Here is a 23,831-nt window from a genome sequence, read left to right on the forward strand (position 1 = left end):
ACACTTAGCGTCTACACTGCCGGAATTCTAATAGAGAAGAAGAAGAAGAGAGCTAGTTCAAGACGAGCGTCTATGGTTAAAACGTATATAATTTTTTATTTTTTTTAGAAAATGACCGATCATTTCGCTAGATAAGACCCTTATTCCTCGTCTGGTATCGTTTAAAGCCCTTTGAAGCTGCACTGAAACTGTAATTTTGACCTTCAACCGTTTGGGGCCAACTGAAGTTCACTATAAGGAGAATAATCCTGGAATGTTTTCATCAAAAACCTTAATTTCTTTTCGACTAAAGAAAGGAGGACATGGACATCTTGGATGACATGGGGGTGAGTAAATTATCAGGAAATGTTTATTTGAAAGTGGACTAATCCTTTAAGGCAGAACCACTGTATTCACATGAACTGTTTTAAATGTGTCTTTAGTACCTTTCTGGATCTTGAGAGGTTCAGTGATATTGCTGGCAATAGAGGCCTCACTGAGCCATTGGATTTCATCAAAAATATCTTAATTTGTGTTCCGAAGATGAACGAAGGTCTTACGGGTGTAGAACGACATGAGGGTGAGTAATTAATGACATTATTTTCATTTTTGGGTGAACTAACCCTTTAATGAAATTTTGAAATTTATAATGCAAAAAGCAATGCAGCTTGCCAAAATTATTCCTTTATTCCTATCACATTTTAGTAATCTGTCCATGTGTGGTCCATTTGTTCTTTTAACAGTTAAATGATGGTCCTTTCTTCACACTGACACACAAGTGGTTTTAGATGAAGTGGCTGTCTGTCCACTCTACAGAGGCTTGTGTGAATGAAGTCTCAGAGAAAGTCAGCAAACAATGAGATGTTACAGTCCCGATGCTTGTCCAAGAGCCAGCCAGTATCAGCCTCTGTCTCCCACACACAAGCTTTGTGCATTAGGAAAACTTAGAGGTGATTTCAGGTGTCCCGGTCCTCAAAAACTCATTAACATGAGGCAAGTGTTCTGTGATGTAAAGTTGCAGTAACAGTCTTTAATCTGAAATAAGGCAAATAGAGAAAAGGAACTGAAGTCTTTTTTTTTCTTTTCCCCACAAATGAATGTGAAAGCAGAAACTTGAGTGTTCATGTGAGTCACAGCACACTGTTTTGAAGCTGTAAGTAACCTAAAGACACTCCAGGAAGTAATGGACAACAGAGATCTCATTTCCAGAGCAGTGTTCATTTGAGATCCAGGACCATGGAAGCTGGGTTCTCCAGGTAAGACCGCCACAGGTTGGAGAAGCGGGACATAGTGGCCCCGTCTATGACGCGATGATCGGCGGACCAGCTGACATTCATGATGTACGCCTTTACTATCTCATCACGGGAGTTAAACCTAGGCAGAACCTGCAGCAGAGCAGAGAAACAGCTTTTAGTTTAAAGGCACAACCACATTAGCGGAATATTGGTGAAAATTTGCAGGCAAAAAAGGTCTACTGTCAATAATGTAGCGATGTATGAAGCACAGAAGACTCTTTTAAACCAAGCAGTTTTCTGTTTGTCAGCTGGGTGAGGCAGCATGACCAACTTGAACCTGTCACGAACTCTGTGCAAGGAAATATTTCCCCCTCACATGTGGATTTCTATTAAAATCATTGGATATTGGCTGCAAAAATTCTCCAAATAATGGTACATGTGACCATACCTAAATATAAATGAACTCATTAACTGTATTCACGTTGGTTTCACATAGTTCTAATAAACTTTTACACCACTGCAAGAGTATCAGCTAAATGTAAAGTATAATTACATTTTCCTTAAACCTTGGATACATGTGAGTGTACATATGGTATTAATTATTTCAAAAAAGTTTTGAAATATATTTTACAAAAGCACTGAACGTTTTTGGGAAATCGCACCAAATGACATTTTACAACCTGAAATAATCTTGTCATAAAAGTCATAAAAATAACAAATTATCTGATTTTAAGAGACTATTTGACCTTGATATACAGTTGGTTCTGCAGTGGTTCAAGTCACAGCATGTATGAACTCCAATTTTAATGTAATTTTTTTTAATAAATTAATAGATATGACAAAAAAGTGAGTGTCATGTCATTAACTCTGACATTTGCGTATTTTGGGTGCAAAATGTAGGCATGTATGGGTTATTTATTATAATGACAGTCTATAGAACATACAAAAGCAAAGCAGCAAAAATCACTATTATTTACTGTAGAGCCAATGATTCAACATCTCCTTAAATGTACTATTACATTTTTTATTAAAGGGTGAAGAAAACAAGCAGCTCACCTGGATCTTTCCCAAAGCTCCGATGGCCACCTCCGGGGGCAGAATCACTGGCTTGGCATACGTCCCTCCAATCTAAATGAATAAATTACTTTTTTAAATTACTTTATGATGAGAGATCCTATTATCGCTAGATAGCAAATAGAAGCCCAATGAAAGCCTGCTGTTGTTTGAGTGCTAACCCATAAAAGAAGTGCTTAGACTTTCCAGACTCTCATATATAACATCCAAACAGGATGGGATAATGATCACGAGGCCCAATAATCAGGGGCAGCTGCAGTGGAGGCCCAAATAGTGTTCAAGACCAAATACAGTGTGTAACTTATGCATCACTAGTGGCATCAAGCAGAACTGCAATCTTTTCCAGTGGCTTAATGATTAGGGCTGAGCATTGACACGATTTGATTTCACAAGCTTGTGATTGGATTAATTTCCCATTTCAATTCAATTTAATTTGCTACTGATTCATTTGGATATATATCAGGCACAGTATGTCAATTTTTTTCAAGGGAAAAAAACTCTAATGCTGTAAACTGTACAGAGAGCCCTTTCAGTTGGTACATTACTGTAATATTAACACTCCTCATGTCATTTGACCCGAAATTAGTTTCTTTTACATTTTTAAAAATCAGGTGTTCATCTGAGTGGTCTAAGAGCTTGCTCAATCAGTAACAATGCAGACCGCACACATGTATGAAGTGGTTAGATTTTATCACATTTACAATGCAGAATGGTAAATGAATGGCTTTTCTGAGGTAAATGTAATGTCATGTGTTCACAATCTGTTCATTGTTCACAAGCTGTCTTTCTGCGGTTGAAACAGATTACATGAGACATGATACATTTCAGTAAGTTGTTCAGTCTTTCAACATACCTTCTGATGTTCATTTATTTTGTGCTGTAACTAGTAGTAAGAGGAAAAGATGAATGGTTCGCATGCTGCTTGAACTGAAATGCTACAGCGATCTATCATGCCACATTAAAGAGCGTCAAAATGGTATTCTTTGTTTGAATCAAAATCAGAATTTGGAATCCGAGACTTCATATCAATAGTAGCAGCACAAAGCTTATTGCGATTATTGGATGGCATGTACGCTTCAAATAATGATTAGTGAAGTTTTGTTCATGCATCAGATGAAAACAGCATAGACTAAATGATTGATTATTGGGAATTATTTAAGAATCAATATTGGTTCATCGAAATGAGAATCTATTAAAATGGAGGAATCAATACATTCAAACCAGCACTACAAATGATGTCAGTTTGGGACAGGGCTACATGTTTGTCTGAGTTATGGAAGATGAGGATTTTTGGGATACTTGTTTAGACAGTTATTATTGTTGCAATTCCATTTGGGGATGCTAGGGCTGCAGAAAATTCACACTTGACCTATAAAATATTTGCTTTCGATTTTGGAAGTTTGAAGTCAGGTGGACGGCGCCTCACCGAGCCAATGTTGGAGAGGGTGAAAGTTCCTCCAGTGAGATCAGCGGTGCCTAGCTGTCCAGCTGAACCCAGAGCCTGCAGACGGTTGAGCTCCACAGCTATGTCAAAAACACTGAGGGCCTGAACGCTCTTCACATTGGGCACCAGGAGGCCCTGAGGAGTGTCCATCGCCAGGCCGATGTTATGAGATGCCTGAGAGAAGACCAAAAAAAAAATGAAAATGTTATTCATGTGGTGCTGTTTAGGACATTTCAGCAAACCATGAGCCTCAAAATGAAACGTTGTGATATAATTGGAGTGTTTTGGGGTCTGTCTTGCCTTAAATGTGATGTTCTGGCAGCCTTCATCCACAGAGGCATTGAAAACAGGAAACTGCAAGAGCCCAAGTGATGCGGCCTGAACAAAACAGTATAAATACAATCTAGAATAATAATCTGAACCTAATCACCTGGAGTTAATATTCACGTACAGTCGTGGTCAGAATTATTGGCACCCTTGATAAATATGATCAAAGATGACTGTAAAAATAAATCAGCATTGTTTATCCTTTTGATCTTTAATTCATAAAATTAGCAAAAATCTAACCTTTCATTGAAGGAAAAGAATTGAAAGTGGGGGGAAAAAAATCACATTATGAAATAAATGTTTTTCTCTACAACACGTTGGCCACAATTATTGGCACCCTTTTATTCAATACTTTTTGCAACCTCCTTTTGCCAAGATAACAGCTCTGAGTCTTCACCTACAATGCCTGATGAGTTTGGAGAACACCTGACAAGAGATCAGAGACCATTCCTTCATGCAGAATCTCTACAGAGCCTTCAGATTCAGATTACAGAGCCTTCAGATTCCCAGCTCCATGTTGGTGCTTCTTCTCTTCAGTTCACTCCACTCATTTTCTTTAGGGTTCAGGTCAGAGGACTGGGATGGCCATGGCAGAAGCTTCATTTTGTGCTCAGTGACACATTTTTGTGTTGGTTTTGATGTTTGTTTTGGATCATTGTCCTGATGGAAGATGCAACCACGGCCCATTATTGGATTTCTAGCAGAAGCGGTCAGGTTTTGATTTTTTATCTGCTGGTATTTGATAGAACCCATGATACCATGTATCTGAACAAGATATCCAGGACCTCCAGCAGAAAAATAGGTCCACAACATTAAAGATCCAGCAGTATATTTAACCGTGGCCATGGGGTACTTTTTATCCATATGTGCACCAAACCCATCTGGTGGGTTTGCTGCCAAAAAGCTCTTTTTTTAGTTTCATCTGACCATAGAAGCCAGTCCCGTTTGAAGTTCCAGTCTGTGTCTGACAACTGAATATGCCGATTGTTATGAGATTGTTTCTGGATGAGAGCAGAGGATTTTTCTTGAAACACTCCCGAACAACTTGTGGGGATGTAGGTGCTGTTTGATTTTTTTTTTTTTTTAAGCTTCTAAAACTCAAGACTCAACTAATCTCTGCAATTCTCCAGCTGTGATCCTTGGAGAGTCTTTAGCCACTCAAACTTTCCTCCTCACCGAGCATTAGGACGATTTAGACACATGTCCTCTTCCAGGCAGATTTGTAACATCTTTAGTTGATTGGAACTTCTTAATTATTGCCCTGATAGTGGAAATGGGGATTTTCAATGCTCTAGCTATTTTCTTACAGCCACTTTCTATTTTGTGAAGCTCAACAATCTTTTGCTGCACATCAGAACTATATTCTTTGGTTTTACTCATTGTGATGAATGATTAAGGGAATTTGGCCTTTGTGTTTCCTCATGTTTATACTCCTGTGGAACAGGAAGTCATGGCTAGACAATTTCATGTTCATGATCACCCTGGTGTGCTAAAAAAAAAAAAATGTAAATATGAATGTCTACTTCATCTATTTTACTCATAATCTCTACTTCAGAGATATTTTACTCATAAAAAATTCTAGGGGTGCCAATAATTGTGGCCAATGTGTTTTGGAGAAAAACATTTATTTCATAATGTGATTTTTTTTCCCCACTTTTAATTGTTTTCCTTCAATGAAAGGTTAGATTTTTGCTAATTTTATGAATTAAAGATCAAAAGGATAAACAATGCAGATTTATTTTTATAGTCATCTTTAATCATATTTACCAAGGGTGACAATAATTCTGACCATAACTGTAGCAAAATACCATCAGAGAAGTGATTGTACACATTCTGATCAATGAATCTCGATAACTTTCCCCTCCACCATTCATGATTACTGAATATTTTTTTAAATAATTTACAGAAACTGCATAAGTAAAGAGCAATTTGTAAACAATACATTTTAGAGTTAAACTACAAAAATGCATATTTAAATGCAATGTATTATTTTTTATTTTATTTTTTTACTTTTCCATGCCTGTAAAACAATTTGATCTTATAGCGTGATTGCCCTTTAATTTTTAATGTATATAAACAGAAACAGGTGGTAGGTTGCGGTGAAGGTAACAGGAGAGCACCTTGATGAAGAAAGGCATGTAGCTGAGTTTGACACCCCGAGACTTCGCCAGGTCCTTCAGTTCTGAACGTAACCGCACTAGCTGCGTCAGGTCGACCTGGTCACAGTAACCGAAGTGAGGAATTTTCAGAGCAGCAGTCATGGTCTTCACCATGGCCTTCTGGAAACCTGTGTTTATCACCATATACAAGAGATGTAACACATATTCAAGATAGTTAAACATAAACATGAGTCAATGACAAATAAGAGCATCCATGATAAAGAAAAGACAATATCATTTAAAAAGGTTCACACCAAGGACAATAACTGTAACTATAAAGTTCTAATATTCGTTCTAATTCTATGAGAATAGGAAAGTCCACACCACAACTATAATGACACAGAGGAACAATATTGTTGGAATCACTTTTAGAATGACTTTTTTCACAGCCAATTAAAATTCACCCAAAGATCTCAAGCATTTAAATCGGCAGACGACATAACTGCAGTGCGCGCTTATATAAACAATATAAGTATAATCATAGTTATCTTCATCATTCTTGGTGTGAAAGTACATTTTGTATTTATGTAGGTTTCATATAGTGTAGAAAAAACTTTTATACCATTTTCAAGAATTTTTTTATATTGACTCTGAAAATGTCCTGTGGTGTAACCAACAAGTAAAAAGTAATATATTTCCTTACATCAAATATATGTACACATTTTAATCATCATTTTCGAAAAAGTTTTTTAATATATTTTTTTAAGTTAAAACGTTTGTTTACACATATCATGAATTGTTAATTAATAATTATCATTACATTTCTGGGAAGTAGCACCACATGACATTTAAGAAATAATAATAAAAAATAATGGCTAACAACTTAATAAGTTTTTCTTATTTTATTTACAACTTTTTGGTGCCCATTATTATTTTAATTATTATTAAAAATCATTAATTTGCATTTATAATATATTTTTGAATGAGGCAAAAAATTGAGCATCATGTCATTGACCCATTTACAACAACATGAAACACACTCAAACTCACCATTCAGAGGCTCTGTCCTGTCTTTGCCAGAGAAGATGGGTAGTGGGATCGTCGGAGGTGCCATGATGGGCGTCTTCTCTTTGGGTGGGGTATTTGAAGTGGAAATCACGGGTGTTGGGGTTTTCTCAACCTCATAAGGGAGGATGGCTCCTGTCTGCTTGGCTAAGAAACTAATAATGTCCTCTTTTAAAATACGGCCATCTTTTCCTGTCCCGACCACCTCACTTAGTTTAATCTAGTAGAGGACAGATTTAGAGATCAGGAATTACACAGAACTCAATACAACCACAATGATGGGGTGGTTACAGTCTGATGCCATGCAAAATTACATTGTTCTCCATAGCCAGACGGCGTACTGCTGGTGTCGCCTGGGTTTTTTGGTCCTTGATTTCTCGATGTGGTTGCTTATGGGATATTGCTGGAGTCTCTACCACATCTTCCTCTGGGGCGCCCTCTGCAGGACAAACACCATTACAATGATAGAACTGGAAGGACATTTCAAAGTGAATATCAAAAATACGATCCACAGCAGTGACTGACCCAGTGCTTTGTCCGTTTCGATGTCCACAAGAGGTGAACCAACATGTGCGATAGCATCTACGTCATAGTACAGCTTACGGATGACGCCATCATAGCGGCTCGTGATAGTGACGGACGCTTTGTCACTCTGGACCTCACAAATGCTGTCAAACTGGGAGACCCTGTCCCCTTCCTTGACATACCTGCATATAGACAAGTAAAACAACAGCATAAATTTGTTATATTAATATTCACCTTTATTTAATATTCAGTATATGGGTTAATCGGTAAAATTAACTTTATTTTTGCTAATTGCTGATTGCTATACTAAACTTTTTGCACCACTAATGTTTAGGCCGTAACCATGGAAGCTTATTTCCGCCATGGAATGAAAATAAAAAAGGTAATTGCGACTTTTTATCTCACAATTCTGACTTTATTCCTCGCAATTGCAAGTTTACATCTTGCAATTCTGACTTTTTGTCTAAGAATTGTGAGGAAAAATGTTTAAAAAAAATAGTTTTTTCTCGCAATTGCAAGTTTATATCTAACAATTCTGGCTTCATTTCTCACAATTTCAAAACACATTTCTGTACCCGTCTTAACAAACACCTCAGATGATCCTACAGTCTAACAGCAACTTTGGTGGCCCCACTGAAGTAAGTCTTCTATTAGGGACAAAAGTCAAGGTCAGATTAAGATCTATTCCAGCATGTTTACAAGACAAATACATGAACATACCACTCTTTTACTGTCACTTCCATTATGCCCTCTCCAATATCTGAGAGTTTGAACTGCAGCACCTGTCCAGAGGCCACTGAAAGTATAAACAAAAGTATACTGCAAGAGTCCAGTTTATTAAGACAGCAATGACACAAACACAGAAAGGTCAAGGCTTGTAATATGTTGTACAAGCTGATATGCCTGTTTAAACATATATGGACATTTCATCTTTGCGGCACATACCATGGCTGGATCTGAATCCTCTCCAGTGAATTAAACTGAGGGGTGTGGAGATGTGAACAACGGGGGCTGGTCCGAGGGCCTGGAGCCTGGGACACTGCTGGAGGCGATGGGATACAACCTGGGGCTTTGATGTACAAGCAAGACAATCAAAAAAAAAAAAAATTTGCTCAGGATACAAAGGTGAGTTGACTAGTCCTGAAATAAGTTTCCACTTGAACTAAGCTATCTGTGATGAGTGGGTCAATGAAATGCAATAGCATTTCTGCAAGTGCTTTAGCTACTGTAATACACTAAGCAGGTTTTTACACCAGGGATCAGTGAAGATATACAAGGCAAATGTAAAATTGCATGACATTTAATGACATTCATGACCATGGGTCTGTTTTGGTTGAATACTAGTATGCAGTCTTTAAAGTCACAATGAACAAAGTTGCAAGTTTTTTGTTCCCTGCTTCTGTGACATACAGTATATCTGAGCGAAACTCGAACTTCTCGAACAAGAAAAAAATGTAGGACAGGACTTGATTTTGTCCATCAGGAATTGATTGGATCATTACATTGTTGTGGCTTGCTATAGACCTTATTCACAGCAAAGCCATCTTTGATTTTTAACGGGAATGAAAGCGAGGCTGCGAGGGATAGACATACATCTCTTCAGTGGGTTGTTCTATTATTTAATGTGTTCTTGGATTGTTCTGCTTACGAAGCACTACAAAAATTATATTGTAAAGAAATTTCAGTAGACAAACTCCAGACAACATGAGCTATGGGAAATTATAAGTGATCTAGGAGCTTTATACAGCTTTTTACAGCACTGAACACAAGGTAAGTCCAACCCTCACAGCCTCGCTTTCATGCCTGTCACGGCGCTGCTCTGAATAAGGTCTATTGCTGTGATCTCAGCCCTTGCGCCAATAAACACATCATAAGAGAAGTTTTTTGTTTATTTGTTTGTTTGTTTTTTTTGTTTGTTTTTTTATTAAAGATTATGAGGGCACAGGTGACATGAATTAAAATTATACATATATATATATATATATATATATATATGATGTGCATGGATGAACCGATAATAAGAAAATGCTGCAATATTCCATAAAAAAAAAAAAAAATAGAAATGCCTTTTTGATTTCATGGTGACTTTAATGAATATACACTTACTGTAACAGAAGACAGGACTGAACATTTCAGCAATTTATTATATTTTCAAGCTGTGCATGTTCACTAAAAATTTGACTAGGAAACTCCAACACTGTGCGTTATATTCTTTTAATGAAAGCACAATGTTTATAAACTCACCAGCCGTCTCAGTATTCTCAGAGAACTCCGCGCTGGTGTCATCGCCGCCATGATTGCCCAAGACTCTCACAGAGATGATAAACGCAGGAGATCTCACAAATATCCTGAAACTCAAACCGGTTCACTGAGTGTATAACAGCAATAAATTTAGCTTGTAATACATAAACAAGTAAAATGTAATGATATAACCACTTATTATTTTACATAACTGTTTTGTTGTTTTTTTTAATGGAGAAGATAGTAAATCAGGACTTCCTGTAATTGCGAACCCCAAGTGTCGTTATGTTGGTCATCTCTCATCTTTGCAACCTCTTGTTTGTTACGCTTGTTGACGTCATGCTCATGCCTCCCTTGACCAGCCAATGGGTGTTTAGTTTCCTGAAGTATGTAAAAATGATTTCGCTGTATCTTAAAAATATTTGAATGAAAAAAATTCTGTTGTGGTTACCCGTTAACAACTTTACTTTATTAATGTTTAGAATGATAGATGCTGAAAAAACAAATCCTAACAACATTAATCCTTAAAGCTTTAATGTGTAATTTATGTTGTAGAACAAAACGTGAAAGTCTATTCAAATATGTTTACAGACTTTTGTGAAAAAAAAGTATAATTTAGTAGAATACTACAGTACTTATAATGAAATAAAGTGCACTTCTTTTCACTTTTTAAGGGTTAAAAATGTTGTTTTGTTTTTGTTTTGTTTTTTTTGTTTTTGTTTTTTTAAAGGTGTTCTTAAACCCCAAATCCCTGATAACCCACAGTGGGATTTCCAGGTTGTAGGTCAATTCATATCATGTTTGGGAGAAGTATTAAATTATTTGATACTATAAAATCACTTTTTATTTCAGACCTCTTCATACTCTTTGAACTGTCTCAGACATTATTTTTCATTCTCCTCATTTTTGACTACATCATGTTTAAAGCCAATAGAAATTATAATATGAGTTAATCCATATGCTGTCATCTACTCCAGCTGAGGTCAGGTGACCCAGTCTCTGGGATGTCTCGTCACCCATAGTTCAGCAGTCATTCTTCTCATGGTGAGATTAGCACGTCGGCCTTGACCCTGAACTTCTTTTCCACTAGCTTGTTAAGCTGCTGCTTAATTGGCTGATTCAAATGAACAGGTTAAGACGAGAATATATGACGAGGCCTCACTGTGTGCAGGTGAGATGAAGCGCAGCATTGAAGGAGGATATTCTCTCCTGCACTGTGTTTGGTCTGATGCTTCAAGATCTTCACACAGATCACAATAGTGATTTAGAAATTCATTTGACCCATTATTCATTTAATATCACTCATCTGGTGTGTTTTCTGTACATTTTGCCTTAGGGACACATGATAGCTATTAATGTACTGAAACCAAAACCTTCAATTATAAATTTATTTATATGATCTTTTACAATTTTATAGCAACACAACAGCATCTCATCTATCTCTTGTAATTTTTTTTAGTAATTTTTTGACAAACTAAACTAAATTAAAATGAAAAAGCATTATGCAATTTATCTACAGTAATTAAAATGATTATCAAATCATATAAAAATCAGATAAATATTTTGATCATTATGTCATTACAAATCATTTTGCATCACATCTTATTAAAAGAATAATCTAATATGATACATGATGGATTTCATCAAAAATATATTAATTTGTGTTCAGAAGAAGAATGAATGTCTTACGGGTGTGGAACGACATGAGGGTGAGTAATAAATGACAATTTTAAGTTTAATAATCAACATTATTATGTTGACAGAACTCAAATAATGAGTATACAATAAATAACAAAATAATGTTTGCAACATAAAACATTAAATGAAATCAATAAATTAGAATTTATTGTAGTAAAGTAACCAGCTAGTAAGAGCTGTGTGAGTAAATCTCACTCCCCTGGCTTCAAGTAGTGCATAAGCAACTGACGCTAGAGGCTGTAGTCATAGCATTCTTGTTAGCGTGCCCATCTCCCCTGCATGCCGGAGACGCCGGTTCGAATCTCGCTCAGAGCGGGTCAAGTACGACCGGTTACATTTGGTGCCCTGACCCAGATCGGAGTGAGGTTGGGGGGGCTAGCTTGTAAGAGCTGTGCGAGTAAACCTTACTCCCCTAGCCTCAAGAAGCGCGCTGGCAACTGATCCTAGACTGTAATTTTTAGTGTCCTTGTCAGCGCGCCGTCTCCCATGCCGGAGACACCGGTTCGAATCCCGCTCGAAGCAGGTCGAGTAGGAATGGTTACATTTGGTGCCGTGACCCGGATGGCAGTGAGGTTTGGGGGGATGAGTGTAACGGAGTCTCCCATGCCGGAGACCCCGGTTTGAATCCCGCTCAGAGCGGGTCGAGTAGGAGTGGTTACAACAGGTCCCCTGAATTGCTTTTTATAGTAAACAATGCATGGAACAATGGTCAATTATACAGTTTAGCAGTCATTATACAGAAATATTTGATTTTAAAATGCTGTGATTGACCAATCAGTCATAATTACAAATAACATTCTACTTTTATATCTGACACTCTGTACATGTTTAGAAGCATGACATGTCAAGCAGCACTTGTGATATCTTGTTGCTTTTTTTCATTTCATCCAAGTCCTGTGGGGAAGAGCTCCTCCAGTGTTTCTCAAATATCTACAGTGCTGATAAGCTCTCCTGTAACGCTGTGGGTGACCTTGCCTGTTATTAGAAACCCTGTTCCATTTGGACTCTGGCCTCTAAGCATGTCCTCATCTCAGGTTTTACCTTAGCACTGTCTCACAGCCACTGACCCTTGAAGAGAAAGGGACATGCTTAGTGGATGTATGAGACTTGCAGTGGTGAAAATCCCATGCCGCGTTATTGTGGCAGAGATTGATGGAGACAATACGAATGTGTCACAGAGGTCGTATCGCAAACCCAATGAGAGTAAGAATTCAGCAGTGACATTCCCACCTCTATGGGAATTGAGAGTAACCAAAAACCTTTAACAGCACCGGAGCCGGGCGTTTTTGAAGTTGAGCTGTAACCTGAGGCCGTCACTTGAGCCGCTATTACCTTTGTTTCGTAGCAGGTGGAGCTGGGAGGAGTTCTGGAGAAATGCAGCTTATTTCTTCTGTTCTCTGACTCAAAGTATAATCGGCTGCCTCCAATTCATATGGGGGAGAACATAAGGTTGTGATTCTTCATCAGCAATATCCTCTTCCTCCATTTACGGACCTCAATGAAGGCATGTCCCATGTGCCGGCCTGGAGGGGACACTGGCGCTTCAAGCGCAGGCGTCCAGCCATGGTGCCACCAACAGCCTGGATAACCCACATCACAGGTCTATCCATCTATCTGTCTGTCTGTCTGTCTGTCTATTTACTTTAAATCATAAACTATATACTGTACACACTGCCTGTATTTTTACATGGTTAATGCTAAATGTATGCAGTTATGCTAATAGGATAGTATTTCTTTCTACACTGCTTTTAGAAAAAATAGCCTACTCTGTAAAGTGCAGAAAGTTGATTTGTGCTCTGTGATGCACAATGCAACGGGATGTTGGTATTTGTACATCCTGTGGTAGCTGATGTTGGCTGTAGCTGTAGCCTATGTGAGCTGACTCAGTTGAGCCTGATCATATTAAGAGTTTTAGAGTTAAAGCATGTCAGCTGCACGTGCGGCCGCTGATGGTAAGAGGTCAGATGGCTGTACACACACCCCAGGTTTCAGCTCAGTCATTAACTAAAAATCCCTAAAATGCTATCTATCCACATAAATTTAAAAATACAAATAATTATACAGTTATCTAAGAAATAAAAATACTTTCTTCAACAAAGTTGGATGCAAAAATGACGTTACTTCTTATTTCTGTGACTAAATCGTGTAATATGTATTAATCCAAAACATCATGCTCTAAAAGCAGGCACTCCGTCTCGAACCCTGATTGGTCGAAATTAACCCCCGCCTTAACAACGGGCATTTGTGTGGTGGCGTGGCACGTGGTTACTAGGCAATGTCTCTTTAACTTGTATCGTGAAGTTTTCAGCTATGGAAGAACGTGCAAGAAAACTCTAGCACAATATAAGTGCAAAAGATTACGGAAAACTGAAGGACACGAACATATATGAGATTAAACTGATGGAAAATATCAAGTTTTTAACTCACTTCCCGTTCAGAAGAGATTTAGAGGATTTGCCGTCTATACTCGACACAGAAGAGCTTATAGGACACAGAAGTGGGTTATAACAGGACTGTGTTGACGTCGTTAAATATAAATATAACGGATTTATTTTTAAGTAAAGTTACATTTGTTTTCAAAACTACCGGATATTCCAATATAACGTCCCTTTGGCACGAAAAGAAACTCGTGGAAATATTTAAAATCCTGAAGTTTCAGTATTAAAATGGGAGATGACAATGAGCTTCTCGGATCTTCTGAGTTTATCAAAGGTAATAAGATGAAAATAGTTATATCGTTTATATAAACAAAGGTTCAAAGGCAAATATTATTTTTTAATCTGCTAAATCCATAAGTAATGTTTTATAACATCAAAATCCTAGCATACTGTATGTTGTACTTTGTAATAATTTTCATGAATGTTATTAAAAACAATATAGCCTATAATGCTTTACAGATAAGTTGTTCATGTACATTCAGATATGTAGATATGAAAATGCTTTCAATGTGTCTTGCCATTTTGATTACTAATTATGTTACTAATGAAAGTAATTTTAAATTTGTACCTTTTGCTTCCTGTTGTAGTTTATCTTCAGATTGCTAGAATCAATTATACGTGTTTCCAGATGTGGTTTACCGTCATTTACTTTTTTTCTTTCTTTTTTAACTTATTCTGTATTCAGTTGTATTTTCTTTCCCGTCACCCCAGATCGACTGTATTTCGCTACTCTTAGAAGCAAACCCAAGAGCACAGCAAACACACATTTCTTCTGCACAGATGATGAATTTATATATGAAAAGTAAGTCTTTGTACGTTTTTTAACTGACCATGTAAAATTGCCATTTCTGATTGCTCATATTTGCTTGTTTCATTTGACAAGTGTTGACTTTATTGTCCATTTCTGTCTCAAGCTTTTATGCAGATTTTGGGCCCCTCAATCTGGCAATGCTGTACAGATATTGCTGCAAACTGAACAAAAAACTAAAGGTAAGATCATCTTCTTTGAATCGAATGGCTCAGTTTTTGCATCACAGCACTTGTTGTATTCCTAAAGACTTAATCAGAAATTCATATTTTACTTACTGATCAAATACAGGTCTTATGTTTTTTCATTTTTGTATTTGGATTTATTCATAAACATCGAGAAGAGCCTTTTTAGTTAGCACAGAAATTAGTTTGGTTGCCTAAAAGAAATTAGAATGGTTTGCCGAAGCATGATGCAGCGAGACACTTTAAAACCATTTTTCTCTTATTCCAGAAAAAAGTCCAAAATTCCATACATATGAATATATAAGTATATATATAGTGTATGAATCTTAGATAACAGAAACTTGAAGATGTTTTCCTGGAAAACCACAAAGGCTAATCCCCTGCAAATAGGTAGGTTAAGCCCAGCCTGACAAAATAAATGAAAATCACTATTAATAGTTCAGTTTTGTAAAACCTTAATATATGGTCACATCCCTTCACCACCAGCAGCAGCCGCCATGGCCTTAATGTCTATATTAAAAGTAAGTTATTTTATATGTAATAAGTTATTTATACCTTCTTGCAAGACTGTATGAGTCACAAGCAGTTCCTGCAGTGAGCAGTAGAGAGCGCTCTATTACTGTGAGTGACACAACAGAAGTTTCTGGCATGAATGAATGAACTTCAATGACTTTCTTTGTATCTGGACCTGACAGATTAAGGGTTATATGGGTCACGTTCAAGGTGTTTCTGTGCAGTATGTGCTTGTGTGAAGTGGGTACAAAAAAATGGGACATCCATGTAGCACATAAAACGTCTGGATTTTCTGACTAGTATTTTATATGTCAGGCTTTACATGGTTAAATGACAATAAAACTTCAAATGTACCGAATTGGCTTAATGTAATGAGAAATAAATTGTAGGTAAACTAAGCAATTCACTTCATCTTCCTCTGTCTGAGACATTGTTAATGCAGTACCATTCTACACAAAACAGCAAAATCAAAATTAAAATGGCAAGAAATGACTAGAGCCTTAAGTATTAATGGAACAGTTTACCCAAATATGAAAATTCTGTCATCAATTACGCACACTCGTGTCGTTCTAAACCTGAATGAATTTGTTTCTTCCATTTAACGTAAAAGGATATGTAATAGGCAGAATGTTCTACTCTTTTCAATACAGTCAAAATTGTGAGGTGGCTGTCAAGATCCAAAAATTACAAAAAGGCACCATGTAAGTACTACAGCAGTAGCCCATGTGCATATTTTCCAAACATTATTTTTGAGAAACAGAATGAAAGTTAAGTCATTGTTCACCAAACCTCTCCCTCATCGTAGGTTGTAAAATCTCATTTATACTATTTAAATACGTGTATTGGTTACAACAACATTTGGCATCATAAACAACAGACCTGCTCATCTTGTGAAATCCTGCTCGTCATGTGAACGAGAGCTGATAATCAGTTTATAACTGTTTAAAGGATGTCTTTTCTCTGGCTTCAGAGGACTTCAAATATGGCAAGACATATGGACTACTTTTAAAGTGAGCATGAAAAACAGCATGAACGTTCTACCTAACATCTCCTTTTGTGTTGTGCAGAAGAAAGAAAGTCATATACAGGTTTTTGAATGACATGAGGGGGAATAAATGATGAATGAATTTTCATATTTGGATCTAAACATGAATGTGTGTTGTGTATCTCTGCAGTCTTTCACTCTGTCCAGAAAGCGCATCATCCATTACACCAGTTATGACCAACGAAAGAGAGCCAATGCAGCCGTCCTCATCGGTGCTTATGCAGTGAGTCCAGCTCTGTATTTCTGTAACCTTAGAAGATGATAGTTTTTGTTGATATTTTGGGGATAAAATAATTATGAACAGTGAAACAAAGCTCTTGTTTCAGAGATTCTCAGGGAAATTGCTAGTTATGTCTTGCTTCTTTCTTCAGGTAATCTACTTAAAAAGAACTCCAGAGGAAGTGTACCGGGCCCTGATCTCTGGAACCAATGTGTCATACCTGCCCTTTAGGTGAGAAACTGAACACACGCTCTGACACAAGCATGACAATCTGATTTGATCATGTGTGGCTGTGCTAATCACACCTCATTACCATAGTCTTATATATTACTGTATGTACACATCGGTAGACCGTATACAGTTGGAACACTTTTTTCCTTTTTACATTACCACACAAAAAACAGTAATTAAAAACATGTAACTAAAAAAATAAGGATATTTATAAATAGTTCAAATAGTTTATTAAATATTACTACTTCTTTCAGAAAATTCCCCCCAACAACTTTATCCCTTAAAACTCATCTTTGATCACCAAAATTACAAATTTAAACGTTTTTTTCCTGTGGGGAAAAAATTATTAATGCCTTAAAATAGCTTGAATGTAACGCTACACTCATGCCTCATTTAATATATACAGACCTATGAATATGCTAATTAGTCCCGCCTCCACTCACTCGCACGAGCTCAGACGAGATCCACTCGGTCAACTTACTGAGGTAACCGCTGCACAATGGTATAGCTTTTTACAACGTCGGACACATAAAGATTATTAATTAATATGATTAGCGTTTTACTTGACTGTGTTATCAAACAGCTAATAATGTGTTGCTAATGTTACATAAACCATGTTCACAATCATGAGTCATGACAAGTCAAGACAGCTGCCTTCTAACAGTCAGTATCCTTACAAACGCTTTGAACAACTCAGAACGTCAGTGGAGACATAGTTCATCATAACATCGTAACATGCATCATACACCCGCTATATGGCTAAATCTACCCAATTTTTCATATCAACAGAAAAATATACCGGGATAACCTTCTTTTGAGACTCCCTTGCGCGGCCAGTTAATGATATGCTAAAGCCCGCCGGCACGTTGACTTGATTGGTTACAAGGTGGTTTGTGACGTCAGAAACACCAGGTTTGAGTCTTTGGTTTACTGCAGTTTTAAAGAGAAAATACTCAGCAATAGTGTTGACATATGAATTTGCACATGGTTTGTCTTAAAGCATGTTAAAAACACCAGAGTAAAGTAAAGTAACCTAAACAACTAATTTCAAATGTTAAAATGTCTTAAACAATATCATTTTACAAAAAATAAAATAAATAAAATTCAGCTCTTCATTTTATTCCTGTTCTTTATTATATACAACTGATTATAATTCAATAGCAGAACATCCAAGAGTTAAATAGCCCACAGTTCATCAGTAAATCACTGAACAATTAAGATTAAGAGTTCAAATTAGGAATAGTTCCTCTCTAAAACACTGAACAACGGTTTTAAATAACAAAAATATCGAACAATTAAAAACTAGTTCTCTGTACAACTGTAAAAACAAAACAAATAACATTCACTCATTCATTCACATAGCCTACTCATTAATAAACTTACCAGTAGCAAACTGTGACTCTTGAATCTTGGCCCTCTCACTCCCTTCCCTCATCGGGAAAAAGTAAACTCAGCCTAAAATCAGCCTAGTTTACAGTGTCCTCTTCTATAATACTGCATGTTACCTTTGACAAGAAATGTCACAAGCAAACATCAGAGTTGAGCGTAAGAGTCATCAACAAAATTAAACAAAAAGTAAGAAAATGGAAATAATCGTTACAAATAATTGCAGCATCACACAGTCGGTGTGTGCATTTCAGTGAAATATGGTGACAACTGGCCACAAAACCAACAAAATTTAATGTGAGCCTTTTCTCAAATAAAGCTTAAATAACAGATATAAAACAGTGGCTGTGGCAGCCAGAATAAAATCAGTCATGCAACCTATTATTTTTACATAACTTGCCCAAACAGCAAACAATCCCAGAAGTAAATCATACAATTTATTTACAAAAATGTAATCATACATATATATCATATATATATATATATATATATATATATATATATTTAACATGTAATCAACATATTATATAATCTATTTAATGTTATTTTATTTCCATATAGAGATGCTGCTTTTGGGAACTGCACATATGATCTATCCATATTAGACTGTTTACAAGGAATCCGCAAGGTATGTGTATAAAGGGGAGAGTTTGCTTCAATAGCACCATCTGTTTTAATTAATAATTAATAAGGGTAAAGTTTGTGACATTTTGACCCATTTTTTAGACCAAGGCTGGACAGCGTACACGTACAATGCACTTTATCCCCAGAACATAATCTTTTAGTCCAATTATCTGTCTTTTCAATCTGACACTGGAGAAAGAATTGGCACAGGCTCTAATGGACGGATTACATAAAGGACTTGCCACGCAATGTGATAACTGATGAACAGGAAGCACAATACAAAAGACACTTGTGGGTGGAGAATTTTGGGAAAATTTTCTGGCAGTCATAACATGCTGTTGAGAAGCAATGAGATATTATTTAGCTTGGATGGCTGTGATACATGATTTAAGTATATGATGTTGAATAAAACCTTATCAGTTTGTCTTTTTAAGCATCAAGGATTTATTTTAAGATTTATGCATAATGGACACTTTTGAAGACACATTTTCTTTATGTTCCAATAAGTTAGTAAAGACCCAAATGCATGATTCATGTTTTGCCTTTATTTAATGAAAAGTAAATCTTATTCTTAATTAATTTTCTTTTCAGGCCTTGCAGCACGGGTTCTTTGACTTTGAGAATTTTGATGTTGAAGAATATGAACATTATGAGGTATCATCTTCTTTAATATGATTATTTCATTGTCATAGATATAAACTAACTTTATAAGTGTATAGCACTGCTTCATTCTCAGCAGTGGCCCCAAAAAGTTTTTGAGCATTTAAAACTGAATAACTGTAATAAGAATAGCATTCAAAATCAAAATATTAAACCAAGTGGCTTTTATTTTTTTTATTTTTTTATTTTTTTTAAAAAAAGGTATATTTTGCAAGCAAAACATTTAACATTTAAGTATTTAGACACTTTCTGATTGTCACACTGTCAGATCATGTTTATAGTTTGTGATGTACTTCACCTGTGTTTACTCTGATAAAAAAATCTGTGTGAACTTGAAGAAAACTGACTTTACTGATTAAAAGTCATTGCAAAAATTAATTGGTTTGATATTTTGTTATAAAATGTAAACAGTTTAACATGCATTTAAGTGTGCATTTATTTTGGGGACACATATACATAAAAATTATTAATTTACTTCAATTAAGCAGTTATGTATATTGTTGATGGATTCAGAGGTTTTAGTGCATCTTCTCGTCTTTTGCATTACAAGCGTGTGGAAAATGGTGATTTTAATTGGATTGTGCCAGGAAAACTGTTGGCCTTCAGTGGACCTCATCCCAAGAGCAAAATAGAGAACGGTAAGCTGGCACATTAAATTTGCACCTAAAAGCTTGTACATTCTTCCCTAACAAATGTTTAATGGATCAATGTGTTAATGTTAACCCTGTTGGTATTTGTTCTTTATTCAATGGCAGTTGTTTCCCAAAACTCTGTTAAACTTCTACAAGAATAGGAAAACATTCAAAATGGCTTGTCAAACTATTTACAGTCATGACCAAAAGTTTTAGCAGTGACATAAATTTTGTGTTTTGCAACGTTTGCTGCTTTAGTTGTTGTGGTGTTGATTAACATTGTTTCTAGATTATTGACGCATTTTAAATAATTGCATAAAGTGTGAATAAATGTTTTATATATAGCACCTATCCAGTGCTCAAGGATGCTTTACAGTGTGCATGCACTAAGGAAAGTATAACAACAATAGGGAGGACAATGATGACAAACAATAGTAAGTAGGTTAGAGTAACAAGAATTCAGAACAGTAAAATAGCATTACATTGGGCAGCATACAGCAGAATAGAATCACGATGAAATACTGAACAACTTAAGAATGATAACATTCAGAAAATAAGTGAGTTTTGAGTAGTGATTTGAATACAGAGATATTATTAACTCAACAGAGTGATCGGGGGAGAGAATTCTATAGTTTATGTGTAACAACGCTAAATGATCTGCCACCCAAGAAGAGTGACCTTAAGAAGAGTCAGAAGATCTTAGTGAGCGAGTTGGGGTGTAGGGGAGGAGCAGATTACAGAGATAGGGGGGAGTCAAGCCGTGCAAAGATTTAAAAGTGAGCAGGAGAATTTTGTATTGATTACGATAGGCTATTGGAAGCCAGTGAAGATCATACAAAATTGGAGTGATGTGGGCAGAGCGTTTGGTAGCGTAAGTATTCTAGCAGCAGAGTTTTGAATATATTGACGTCTGGAAGTGGAGCTGGCAGGTAAGCCAATGAAAAGGGCATTACAGTAATCAAGACGGGTTGAGACAAATGCATGGATGATATTTTCGGCATCTGATGAAGAACTGATGAAGTAACAGAGCTTTTATCAGTTTGGGTAGATAGAGCAGATGTAAAGATAGTGTATATTTGGATGTCATCAGCATAAAGGGATAATTAAAACCATGATGATGTAAGATCTGACCTAGAGGTAGTATGTAAATTATGAATAATAATGATTCCTGGGGGAAATCTTGCTTCAGGGGGACAGTGGCACCCAAATAATCCATTTGTAATAGGATTGACGGCTCAATCGGATTGAAAAACGTTCATGTAAACACCTTGGTCGATCCGATTGAGCTCAATCTGAATCAAATTCAGAAGTGTCTGGAGCACATGCGCAGTGCAATGTTGGCACGCATTATGCAGTGCGCAAGTTCACGTTCACGTCTTTAGTGTAAAGATGCCAACAGGCAGTGGCGTAGCTGTATTCATAATCATAATACTGGAAATCTTTCCGTTTTAAAACAAGAAGGGGAGCCAATGGATATCACACAAGAAGCAACGTGCAAACTTTGCGCAAGAGTTATGCCGGTTGAAAAGTCTCAACCTCGGTCAGTATTCACTACAGAAATTGCAAGTAAAAAGTGACGGAGCTGTCTGACGCTGCATTAACGGGGCATATTCTCTCAGAGACGAATTTCAACATAATATGCTGATAACGGTATATAACTGTCTTAATTTATTCCATTATTTCTCTTGTGGCCGTACATATAGGCTAGTGAAACAAATGAGAATAATAGTATTTCGTGTTAAACAGGTTGTTTTTTAATCGGAATGTATATAAAACACATATAAAAGGATAATTGAATCAGATTACAATGTTTAGAGTACATGTAAACAGATCTGCAATCGGATTCAATTCATTCGGATTGACGAAAATTGGTGCATGTAAACGTAGCCAGTGAGTGATCTAAAACCCTGTACTGAAATGTAGAATTGTCTGTCAGAGAGATAGAAAGACAACCAAGAAAGAGCAGCACCAGAAATACCCAGATCGGAGAGGCGAGAAATAAGGAAGTCATGGGAGATGGTATCGAAGTCAGAGCTGAGGTCAAGTAGCAGAAGTATAGACAGAGAACCAGAGTCACCAGAAAGTAGCAGATCATTCACTACCTTTCCAAGTGCAGTTTCATTAATATGAAGAGGGTGAAAACCAGATTGAAAAGGATCAAAGAGATTATTTTCCACTAGAAAAGATGCAAGCTGGGAGGCCACAGTACTTTCCAGTAATTTAACAATGAGGGGGAAATTTTGAAATAGGACAGTAATTAGATAGGACTTAGGGATCAAGGTTGGGTTTCTTGAGAACAGGGGTAATGTCGTGGCAAATTTGATGTCTCTGTGTCCCTTCAGTTCTGGTCTCGAAGAAAAACTCAGAGTCGAAGTTCCAGGTCTCAGAAGTATTTAACTTTATTGTCAAGCAACAAAGTGAGATGCCAGCTCCACATCTGAATCTCTCTTAGCTGGGGCACAGTTTTTATACATTTTTCTTATCTCTTAAAACACACCAACATAATATCATTGGCTGGTAATATTCACCCTTACATTTTCCCATATTCTCACTTACAGGTGCTCTCCCCCCACTCATCTTTCCCATGTACTCCCCGACCTTTCTACCATAGTCATTTCACTAATACAACTTCTAGCTACTGTACATCTTTTGACTTAATTTCTCATGGGCCTTCTGCCAATTTGATGGTCAACCCTTTTCCCATGGGCCAAATGAAACATTGTATCAAACCAGTCAATTCACCCAAGAGGCAAGAAGCCTTCATATGACGCACTTAACAATGGTCTTGTTCATTTCACAGCCACCTGTTGTCTGGTGGAAAATTACCAATAAAATATGCTCAGTGGCCAAGTAAACTTGTCTGACCTTTACAGTTACATAGGACAAGAGGCCTCAAAACACTTCTAGCTTTTATAGTAAGCAAACTAATTCTACAATTGTTTTCTATAGGATGGATAAAATACTCCATCAGTAACTGCAGCAGTTTTGAATGGCAGATGGAATGAAGCAGAGGCAAGAGATGCATTGATGAAGTGAGAAATAGGTGCAGAGATGACAGTTTCAAGAGAGAAGTAGGAGCAAGTCGACAGGATGATGAATTGAATCTCAAAATTAACTCAAAAACAGAAGATGGAGTAGTCAGAGAAAAGCAAGTCAGGGACTGACCAGATAGATTTGGCAAATAGCTAAACTTCGTGGCCTCATTAGAGAAACACCAGTGGACAGCATTTGTCTTTTCTAATATGTGTATGAGTAGGAAAATGAACATGCTGAGTCAAATTAAAACATTCAAAAACTGACAGTAATTGATTAGTGTTAGACCAAACAGCATCAACATGAATGTTAATATCAACAGTTCACTGTATTAAGAAAAAAAGTTAGATAAAGCCTTAGGACCAGTGT

At 36.6% G+C, this 23,831-nt stretch overlaps 2 protein-coding genes across 3 annotated transcripts in view; one reads left to right on the forward strand and one right to left on the reverse strand.

Annotated features, from left to right (window-relative positions):
* Nucleotides 1–576: 576 nt before the first annotated feature.
* Nucleotides 577–10,292, reverse strand: LOC127502598 (lipoamide acyltransferase component of branched-chain alpha-keto acid dehydrogenase complex, mitochondrial-like). 2 transcript variants are annotated; one of them, XM_051875620.1, is made up of 11 exons: nucleotides 9,993–10,292; nucleotides 8,694–8,817; nucleotides 8,469–8,544; nucleotides 7,749–7,930; nucleotides 7,538–7,662; nucleotides 7,209–7,443; nucleotides 6,180–6,346; nucleotides 4,033–4,110; nucleotides 3,715–3,906; nucleotides 2,271–2,342; nucleotides 577–1,364 (listed from the first exon to the last, which is right to left on the reverse strand). In XM_051875620.1, the coding sequence occupies exons 1-11, from the start codon at nucleotides 10,041–10,043 to the stop codon at nucleotides 1,197–1,199; spliced, it is 1,470 nt and encodes a 489-aa protein (XP_051731580.1). In that variant the 5' UTR covers nucleotides 10,044–10,292; the 3' UTR covers nucleotides 577–1,196. The 2 variants fall into 2 exon arrangements, with proteins under 2 accessions (XP_051731580.1, XP_051731589.1); XM_051875629.1 differs by lacking the exon at nucleotides 9,993–10,292 and adding an exon at nucleotides 8,324–8,395.
* Nucleotides 10,293–13,921: 3,629 nt separating this feature from the next.
* The window catches only part of cdc14aa (cell division cycle 14Aa), a 64,827-nt gene continuing 54,917 nt past the window's right edge, over nucleotides 13,922–23,831 (forward strand). The window contains exons 1-8 of the mRNA XM_051866793.1: nucleotides 13,922–14,399; nucleotides 14,837–14,927; nucleotides 15,040–15,115; nucleotides 16,807–16,899; nucleotides 17,048–17,127; nucleotides 19,075–19,141; nucleotides 19,729–19,791; nucleotides 20,348–20,435. Coding sequence (XP_051722753.1) covers nucleotides 14,354–14,399; nucleotides 14,837–14,927; nucleotides 15,040–15,115; nucleotides 16,807–16,899; nucleotides 17,048–17,127; nucleotides 19,075–19,141; nucleotides 19,729–19,791; nucleotides 20,348–20,435 — 604 coding nt within the window. The 5' untranslated portion in view covers nucleotides 13,922–14,353. The remainder of the gene's footprint in view (nucleotides 14,400–14,836; nucleotides 14,928–15,039; nucleotides 15,116–16,806; nucleotides 16,900–17,047; nucleotides 17,128–19,074; nucleotides 19,142–19,728; nucleotides 19,792–20,347; nucleotides 20,436–23,831) is intronic.

This window comes from Ctenopharyngodon idella, chromosome 2 (assembly GCF_019924925.1).
Source record: "Ctenopharyngodon idella isolate HZGC_01 chromosome 2, HZGC01, whole genome shotgun sequence".
Classification (NCBI taxonomy): Eukaryota; Metazoa; Chordata; class Actinopteri; order Cypriniformes; family Xenocyprididae; genus Ctenopharyngodon; species Ctenopharyngodon idella.